The sequence below is a fragment of the Pyrus communis genome, chromosome 13, assembly GCF_041283825.1.
Source record: "Pyrus communis isolate YQ-2024b chromosome 13, ASM4128382v1, whole genome shotgun sequence".
Classification (NCBI taxonomy): domain Eukaryota; kingdom Viridiplantae; phylum Streptophyta; class Magnoliopsida; order Rosales; family Rosaceae; genus Pyrus; species Pyrus communis.
The window spans coordinates 9,193,349-9,203,810 of record NC_142577.1 but is presented as its reverse complement, the minus strand read 5'-3'; the positions used below and the strand labels follow the sequence as shown (position 1 = coordinate 9,203,810).

General features: G+C 35.7%; 1 protein-coding gene across 1 annotated transcript; it reads left to right on the top strand.

Annotated features, from left to right (window-relative positions):
- Positions 1 to 6,173: 6,173 nt before the first annotated feature.
- LOC148691727 (uncharacterized) lies at positions 6,174 to 7,176 on the top strand. The gene is made up of 2 exons (XM_088683400.1): positions 6,174 to 7,063; positions 7,160 to 7,176. Exons 1-2 carry the CDS (start codon positions 6,217 to 6,219, stop codon positions 7,174 to 7,176), a joined length of 864 nt encoding a protein of 287 aa, XP_088539526.1. The 5' UTR covers positions 6,174 to 6,216.
- The last annotated feature ends 3,286 nt before the right edge of the window (positions 7,177 to 10,462 follow it).

Sequence of the window (10,462 nt, the reverse complement as noted above, 5' to 3'; positions counted from 1 at the left end):
TCCGTTCGCGAGTGTCCAAGGCATCGTTGGGGTTAAGCCACTTAGCCATGAAGGCAAGTGAATGCGCAACAAGGAATCTCTAATCCTCGATAAGAGAGGATGAATACTCTAAGATATGATTCGGGAATCTTCGGCCGAAGTATCGAGCGTAATAAAGGAAAGCGTTCCTATACGTCTCAAATGAATCGTATAAGAAGGAATAATCACATTAGGGGTTTGACATTATAAATCCATACCCTAGTAATGTGATTGAGAGTATTGTTTTAGAGAAGGATCGAATTACATTGTAATTCCAACTGAATAGGTTCTCCGAATAACTTCTACATTAGCTTGGGTAACCATGATATATGGTTAGATGTCACTCATGGCTTGTGAGTTCTTCTAGATGATTAAATGTAGTCATCAAAAGGAAGGTGAATTAAAAGTAAGTTTTAATTCACAAAGTGATTGGATAATCAATTGGATTGGTGTCAATCACCTCATTGCCTTGCTAATTAGAACCTAAAAGATTGTTCACCACTACACTCTTGTAGTGAGTAACTAATGGATGAAGGAAATAATTAATTGGATTAATTAAGTGTTTTGATTAATTTAGAAAGTCTAAAGAAATCATAAAAGCGATAAAGATCGTTTTGGGCTTAAAGAAACGATCGGGTTTAATTAGGCCCATTGGGCCAAAACCCATTGGGCTTTTATTCAAGCTGATGCGAACTAAGTAAGCACACAAATTAAAACCCTCTTGTGACAATTGTAGTATATGAATAAGTAGGGATCGTTCTTAACCGGGGATTAGGAGGGATTGCAAAATCACTTGGAAACTAACTCAAAAACGTAAAATAAAGTTTGAAACACTAAACTAGACTCAAAGAATGCAAAACTAAACAATAAAACACAAAAACAAATCAAAAGACTCAAAACAGCCCCAAAACACTCAAAACTGCCTTAAAATCACTTTCTGGGCAGTTTTGAGCACTTTGACAACTTTGGACGAAATTGGGTAATAGAATGAATCAAAATGCTTAAAAACACAAACTAAGACACTTTCTAACTAAATTGGACACTCAAGTAAAGGGGGATTGAGTTTTTGACGAAAATAAATTAAATGCACAAATTGTAATTTAAAGGAAGAATTTAAATATGAATGTGATGAAATATGGAATGAATGCTAGCTAGAAGGTTCTTCTCCACACATGTCACACTTGCATACAAAATGACTTTTAGTTGGTATTTCGATAAATTATGAAACTCAACACCCCGGGTTAATTAGGTCCGCTTAAATTAACCGTCAAGTTTTCCTTAAGTTAATGAATTGGATGATTGCATGCGACAACCCAAAGCATTCCCCACAAGTTCCCTACATGAATTGCATAATAGAGAAACAAGCAAGAATCATTAAGCATCATGAAAACTATAAGTGTTGACGAGGCATTCGTTACTATGATTGCATGAAACTTATGCCAAGAATTTATTTAACGCGATTGTTTATAAGCAACCTCCACTACTTGTGAATATAAGTTCATAACTATTAGGTGAAATTCACTTATACTCTAGCATCATATTCATGCATGAAAATTAAGCGTGCACTCTCAATCAACATACATAAATAAGTTATCGAACAAGCAGTTAAACAAATTGAATTCACCATTCATGAAATTCCAACCAAAAATAATCAATTCATATTGCAAGCATAAACATGGTTTCGAATCACCCCCTAGCTAACTAGGGGGATTTAGCCTCTCATGTTCGCAAAAAGAGAAATACAATTGAATTTAAACATAAAGAACAAAGGATGGATTACACCTAGAACGCTCAACGAATCCACGTGAATTTCTGCGCGTCTAAGTCCTCTTTCCTCTTCTCCTTGCTGCGGCAGTGAGGTTAAATGGATGATTTCGATGTTATTTTGGGTTGGGGATGGATTTAGGGAGGATTGGTGGTGCGGCAAGGTGGTGGAATTATGGGGGAAAGTTGCGGCTAGAATGAAAAATATGAGAGGATTAGGTTCTGAATGGATGCACGGTTGATGGTAAAAAAAATGCGGCTGTTTGGAAAATTATGGGATATGGTGCTGCTTTTGGAGAGAATGGGAAGATGATTTAGGGTGAATGGATGCCACGGCCTGAATGAATTAGGTTAGAAAAATGGAATGGTGGCCGAATAAAAAAATGCATGAATGGGAATTGCGGCTAGAATCATTTTTTTAGTTTTTTTTAGGGTTAATGGCAATGCACGGGTTGTATATGGATAATGGGAAGTGGTTTGCGGCTGTTATGTTTTTTGTATGAATCAAAGGCTTTTGATTAAAGGGAATTAGGGTTTATGGATGATGGATAGGAATGGTGGGATGCACGGCTTAGGAGGAAGATTGTGTGATGCACGGGTTTTTGTGTTGAACTAGGGTTATGGCTTGCGGCTTAGGTTAGATTAATGGGATAATGGGCTGCATAATCAATGGCATGAATTGAAAACCCACGGCTGGAATAAATATGGGATGGTTTTAGGTTACGGTTTTAAAATTGAATGGGAGGAAAAAGGGTGACGGCTTAAATGGAAATTATTTTATGGTGGCTAATATGAATAATGGAGCAATGGGAGATGCGGCTAGAATGGTAGAACCTAGGGTTTGAAAAATGTTTTTGTTCCAGAAATTAATCCCTAGCTTATTTTTATTAACTAAAATAAATTCAAAGGCTTCTAGAATTTAGAAAAAATTAGAAATTAAAGGGGGAAGATTAAAATGGTGCGGCTAGGGCCTTGGTTTTGTGTCCTAAAGCGCCTACAAGGACTTCAAAGTGGCTAGAAAATACGGACGTTTAAGATTAGGAAAGGTTACCAAAACGGGAAACTTAGGGTCAACTTTCCTAAAATAGGAAGCCTTGTTTGAGTAGGATTCTTCGTTTTGGTAAGAATTCATCGTTGGCGTAGGAATTCGTCGTTTCTTCAAGTCTTCAACTCATTCATTCCTCTTTCACTCCAAAAGACTCCAATTTGCATCTTCTTGCACACTTTGGCCTTATAATCTGAAAATACACAAAAGTGGCCTTAAACACTAAAATAACTAAGTAAACACAACATAAATGCACGAGAACAAGCTAATTAAGTCGCATGAATATGCTCCTATCACAAGCATTGGATGACTTGAAATAATTAAAAGCCCAAAGCCCAAACCAAACACATATGGCCGGCCACCAAGGGAGAGATAGGTCAAAATGTTGACTTGTTTCTTTTGTCTATAAAAGGAACTTTATAACACAAAGTTCATTAGGGTTTTATGTGTTCTAAATACAACAAAAGAGAAAAGAAAAGCTCTCTCTCTTGAACACAAAGGGCCGGCCACCAAGGGGGTGATTTAACTAATCATCTATACACTCTTTTGGTTATTCCTTCATCTTTCTCATTACAAAGTGGGTGAGGATCTTTAGAGGTTTTCATATCTTTGGAAACTTGAAGAGAACCTAGGAGCACTTACTTTACAAAGTGGAGGAAGCAAGGAGGGAGGCTAGGCTCAAGGAGTTTGAGGAGCAAAGATCTTGAAGGTGGTCCATCCTTGGTCTAAGATCTAGATCAAGAGGTATAAAACTAAACCTCTAGTTTGTTCTTCTTATAAATTTTGTTTTGATGCATCTTATATAAACCTATGCATCTTGAAGGGGATTTGCATGACTATAGCTTTGATAAAATGTATGACATGCTTCCGTTGCTTTCGTATATAAATTTTGAATTGTATATGCATGCTAGTCACTAGAAATCCCACATGAATCTCATAGATTTCCCTTCAAGTGGTATCAGAGCCAAAGGTTTATGTATGATGTGTCCTTTTAGATTTTATGCATATGGGTTTTAATTTTATGTATGTCATATTATTGCTTCATTCAAAATATGTTTATCTTTTGTTTTTTCAAAGTGTTGAAAAATTGTAAATCAAAAGTTGAAAAGGATATGCAAGAAAAGTGTTTTTGATGCATGAATGAAGTTTGAGTTTAAATTGTTTTTCATTCAAAATATGTTTATCTTTTGTCTTTTCAAATGTTGAAAAAGGTGTATCAATAGTTGAGAAAGATATGTATGCAAAAATGTTTTGGATGCATGAATGAAAAGAGGGTTTAGAAACAAAAATTTTGGGGTTTTATTCCTCCAAGGGGGTTCGGCTAAATGGGGATTTTTTTGTTAGTGTTTGTGTTTTGTTTTGAACCTCACACACACACTTTGAAGCTAGAAAGTAGTGATCTTGTCACTTTTGTTTTTTTTTGGGTTTGAAAAATCACCAAGAACATACAAATCTTGAAAATATGTTCATGGTTTTGTTCTTGGTGTTCATGGTTTGGTTTTTGGTGAAAATGGTTTTACATGCATTGTTTTGTGGTTATGGATGATGTACATACCATCCATAGCCTACACCAAAATTTAAATTAATACCTAGACTTGTCTAGGTATATATTTCCATCACCCTTTTCCCTAAAGTCCTTAAAGCAAAACTAAGTGACAAACAAGATATATTTTTCTTCTACTTTATGTTGGTTCAATGCAAAATTGGGTGAGATATCCCATCCCTTAAATTGTGGCCGGCCACCCTTAGTGGATTTCCCACTTGTGGGGTTTTATGTAATTTAAAAAGTTGTTTTTACTTTTGAGTATTTACGGTTTAACCCCTAACTTTTTCATATTTGCATTTAGGCCCTTACTATTTGTTAAAGTTAAAATGTTTGATTTTAATTGTTTGAACTCAACATAATATTATGCCCATATGCACTAAATCTAATTGTTTATATGTTGCATTCCATTTGATTATTTAATATGATTAAGTAGTTAGAAAATGGGTGACTATGGACTTATGCCTTAAACGATAATTGAGCTATGAGATAAGGCGCTAAAATCAAATTGTTTGAACCTTGGGAATGTGTTTTAATTACTGTTTCAATTGGACCTTGTCACGTTTCGACATTAATCTATCTCTCCCTCTTAGTATGTGTAATTTGTAGGAATTTGTACAAATCGGTTTGTAATTCTTATTACTTCTTAATCTCTTTTAGTTAGTTGATTCCCTCTAGTGCTAGACTAGAGTTTCTTTAACTATTGGTAAGGAGACATAACTAAAAGAGGGTTTTGACATGAGATTCAAGATTAAATGGGTCCAACGCCCTAATAAGCAATGAATGATTATCTTTCATTTCTAATGGCTCAATGAAAATGTTTTAATTGGATTGAAAAGCACGTAATTAAAATGACACAACCTCCCCGAGATCTTATTCAACAATGTTGGCTCATTGTTGCAATAACCCAATAAGTCCATGGTCATCCAAGAGCCTAAGATAACTATAAAGTCCAATTTCAAAGGATTGCAAAAACCGTAGTAGTAGTAGTTACTTCCAATATTTGAAAAATTCGTTTTTGATATTGATTTGTTTTTCTCAAAACAAATAGTGGGAGTATCATACGCTACTAAACTATAATGATTTCAATTAGTAGTTATATATATCTCCAATATTTTGAAAAATGTTTTGATATTGATTTGTTTTATGAAAACGAATAGTGGGGATATCATATGCTACTAATTTCATTAACTTTGGACTAGTAGTTGTAATAGGACAATTTATTTGAATATGTTTAAATAAATAAAATTGATGAGACCTTAAAATCCCTCAACAAACGAATATTAAGTTGATAAACGAGAGATGTTTTGAACATTTCTTCGTAGGCCTTCCACCGTGGTGGGCTCCAATCGTTTGTGACTTGTACACCGGCTTCACCCTATCATGGGGGAGTACAAAGTGCATGCTTACACTCAGGAGGAGTCCATAAACATATGATGAGGTAAGTGTAGGCAACGAGGATGGCCGATATCATATCATTGTGAGGCTATTCTTGAACCCCTTCATGAACTAAGCATGGTGGGAATAACTTAACTAAGTGCAATGGTGCCGATATCGTATCATCGTGAGGCCACATTCTCTAGAGGCCAAACTAGATGGGTAATTACAAGAGTTGTAAATGAGTAAAGTGTTATTCTCTCATCATTATTTTTGCTAACCGATATCGTATCATCGTGAGGTGGGCTTGGTAATGGTGAGTCTCCCATACCCCGCTAAGAGTTCAACATAACTCTCGGATTCTATTGAGGGATATGGAATTTGCCAAAAATGGTGGGTGGTGTCATTCGGTTTAAAGACCCGAATCGTGTGACTTAATCAACAATCAAACTAATTTATTTTATTGTTTATGTATTTAGATATGGTTGGAAGCACGTTCGCGAAAATACTCGACAAACATTGCCTAGAGGGGCATAATTTCCCAACCTGGTATCGTAATGTCAAGATTCTCCTAACATTGGAGAAGATTATTTACGTACTTGACAAGCCTCTTCCTGACATACCTCTTGGCGCTGAGGCCACAGAGGATGAACGTGCTAAGTATGACAAGCACGTTGAGGATGATACACAAGCCAAGTGCTATCTGTTGGCTTCCATGAATGAGGAGCTACAGAGACAGCACGAGGGCATGGACAGTGCATTTTCCATAATACTCCATCTTACGGAGTTATATGGTGAAGGGACGCGCAACCGTCGCTTTAACACTGTTTGTGAACTTGTGAAGACCAAGATGGTCAAAGGGGCTCCAGTGCATCAACATGTACTGAAGATGATAGGATTCATAGAACAACTGGAGAACCTAGGTACTCCACTTGACGGGGAATTGGCCCAAGACTTTATATTGGCTTCTCTTCCTGATTCATTTTCGCAGTTCGTAATGAACTACAACATGAATAAGATGGATCATACTCTCTCTGAGTTACTAAATATGTTAGTAACTGCTGAGAAGACTATGAAAGAGAACGTTGTAGGGACTGTTGCAGTAGCCTACAACAAGCCATCCTCTTCCAATCCTAAGCTGTATGGCAAAGGAAAGGGGAAGGAGATAAAGTCTCCCACTCCTAAGCCGAAAGGAGGAGTGAAGAAAAAGAAAAAGGCAATGGAGCCCAAGGGGACTTGCCACCACTGTGGAAAGGAGGGGCATTGGAGGAGGAATTGCAGGTTTTACCTTGCAACTCTTAAGGACAAACCAAAAGGTATGGTTTATGTTCTTATCTTCAATTCTAAATGTTAGATCTTCTAAATATTTATATTTGATATAAAAGGCTAATCACTTGTATAATTGTATATAGGTGAAGAAGCCAAGTAGAAGAGGAACAAGCAAAGGAAAGGTGGAGAAGGGTTCGATCACCATGTTTTTGCTTACTACTTCGGAAGTTTGTTAGGCATTTAAAGATTGTCTTTAAACTCTCTTATTTAGTTAAGAACTTATTATGTGGCTTCATATGATGGATGATCACTAATATTGCCTAAATGGATGAAGGTATTTTAATTAGTCTCTAAAAGTATAGAGCTAATGTCTTTTGTATTAAACATTATGAATGTTTGAATTATCATATTAATGTAATGTGAAGAATGCCTTCTAATATATTATTTCCTTAAAGTAGTGTTATGAATTGAATATTGTCTTGTTGTATCCTAGTTGAGATACAAGATTTATATCACTTTATAATGATATAAGTAATAAGAAAAACGTTTCTTATATGGTTATCACTTAAACCACAATAATCAAGGTCACTCTTGATTCAATTAGTAGTTTTGAACAACTAATTAGGCATTCTTAAAATTGTTTTAAAATGTTAAGTGTGTTAGTGATTAAAACCAAGAAAGAAGTGTCTAAATCTATAAAAAGTTTAAAGATTTTAATCACTTAATAACAAGGCATCAACTTAATGAAGGTTGAAACAAATGAGCTTGAAAGGTTTTAAAGCTACTACACAATGTCCTCTACCCGTATATTCCACGTTTATACATTTTTGAATGTATGAAATTATTTCTCATTAAAGTCATGAGAAATAGTGGGAGGTGTAAAAATGGATATAAACTTGAATATGATTGGTTTATAGTTGTCTAAATAATAATAGTATTTGACTATTATTAAGAGTTTGTAATTTTAATTGTTAAAAGACTCAAGCTCTTCAAAACGTTAAAATTCTATGTTGTGTAACACTCTAAAGAATAGTCTTTGAATGTTGGTTTCGTCAACCTAGCATAAAATGGTTATATGTTGGAAGTTGTCCATCATTCTCTTTTATGAGAACAAGCTAATAACAAAGCATATGGACAAGTTGATGAAACAAAAGGGAATAGTTTCAAAATGAGTCACAACATATAGTTTAACAACAAGACAATCCAAATTCGTCACCTCATGGTTCAAATTCGTCACCTCATGGTTCAAATCATAAAATTTAATTTAAGAAAGCATTTTCCTATATGATAGAAAATCATTTTCATATCCCTTATAATGAATGTGTCATAAAATCACAAAAGGGACACATGTATGGACTTGTGAGTAGATATCCAAAAGTGAAAAACCATGGGTTATCACTTTAAGATATTACTATATCCCAGGATCAGAACCAAAGCAACTGATAGAGTATTATTGCCTTTAAGAAAGGAACATCAGAGTGGGACTTTGGAAGCGTGCATTCAGTTAGGTTACGAACCAAAGTGAAAATAACCCATTTTAACAAATGGAACTTCATAATGGATGAAGTACTAATCATATGAATGTATTGTTAGTATCGTACTACAATGGTCTCAAGGTTGGAGCAAAGTTTGTATAAAGTATACAAACAAAATATATGTCGATATATTGTTTTAGAAACTGCTTCAAAAGGTGTTTTGAAAGGAAGGGGTTCTTTTAGAACCAATGATTGAATCCAAACCATAAGGTCGTTAGTAGGATACTACGACATAATGGGGCGATAGCTCAAGCCATGGAATCAAGGTCTCATCAAAGTATTCGAACACAAGAAAGAGACATCATCAAAATGTTTTAGAAACATTTGATAAGTAAATCCCTTTTAAATTAAAAGGTGATTAATACATAACCAAGTTAACCTACGAGCATAAGCTCACTCAACTAGCATGTATAAGATACACTAGTGATTGACTTTAGTGCAAGTGGGAGATTGTTGGAAATATGCCCTGAAAGTCAATCTTTGGAAGAAACCTTTCAGGACAATGAATTGATGTATATATAACTCTTATACATCGGAAGGCAAAGATACTAATTAGGACTATCTCAATGAACAAAATATGTCCTAAATAGTGAATCCATGGACAATGGATCGATGGAAGAAGTAACCTAATGATGTTAGATTACAGAGACCTTCTTCTCACAACCATCATGTCCAAAAAGGTTCCTGGTCATAAGGATTGTCGGAGGGATACTGACAATCCATAGACCGGTACATACTATGTCCGCTTCAATTGGAAGGATGGAAAGTATCATCCCATTCGTGTAGCGACACTAAGACAAGCATGTAGGTGCTCATTAAGGGAATGAGTTCACTGAACACAATCGAACGAGAGTACTTGCATGGAGGTCTACTCACATGTCAAGCAAGTAACTCTAATGGTTGAAATAATGTAAGTAATCCTTTGACCTGAGGCATCGTCGTTGTCTTGTGGTTAAGTACTTAATCTTTGATTATGTTAAAGTCATTCCGTTCGCGAGTGTCCAAGGCATCGTTGGGGTTAAGCCACTTAGCCATGAAGGCAAGTGAATGCGCAACAAGGAATCTCTAATCCTCGATAAGAGAGGATGAATACTCTAAGATATGATTCGGGAATCTTCGGCCGAAGTATCGAGCGTAATAAAGGAAAGCGTTAAAATGTTGACTTGTTTCTTTTGTCTATAAAAGGAACTTTATAACACAAAGTTCATTAGGGTTTTATGTGTTCTAAATACAACAAAAGAGAAAAGAAAAGCTCTCTCTCTTGAACACAAAGGGCCGGCCACCAAGGGGGTGATTTAACTAATCATCTATACACTCTTTTGGTTATTCCTTCATCTTTCTCATTACAAAGTGGGTGAGGATCTTTAGAGGTTTTCATATCTTTGGAAACTTGAAGAGAACCTAGGAGCACTTACTTTACAAAGTGGAGGAAGCAAGGAGGGAGGCTAGGCTCAAGGAGTTTGAGGAGCAAAGATCTTGAAGGTGGTCCATCCTTGGTCTAAGATCTAGATCAAGAGGTATAAAACTAAACTTCTAGTTTGTTCTTCTTATAAATTTTGTTTTGATGCATCTTATATAAACCTATGCATCTTGAAGGGGATTTGCATGACTATAGCTTTGATAAAATGTATGACATGCTTCCGTTGCTTTCGTATATAAATTTTGAATTGTATATGCATGCTAGTCACTAGAAATCCCACATGAATCTCATAGATTTCCCTTCAACTCATGCACTTCAAAAGAAGATCGTGCCCTTTTTAGGGACTTATCGCAGGAATTGCGCCCCCCTGGGGACCAATCATGCTCTCTAGTGCAAGAGGGTAAACCAATTCCCTAACACCCATATAGGTTTGCTCTCCAATGCGAGAGGTAAACTATACACTCCAAATATCCAGATGTGGATGAGTCAAG

What these genes read in the sequence shown, in the direction of transcription:
- LOC148691727 (XM_088683400.1), top strand. Translation starts at nt 6,217, where the DNA reads ATGTATTTAGATATGGTTGGAAGCACGTTCGCGAAAATACTCGACAAA.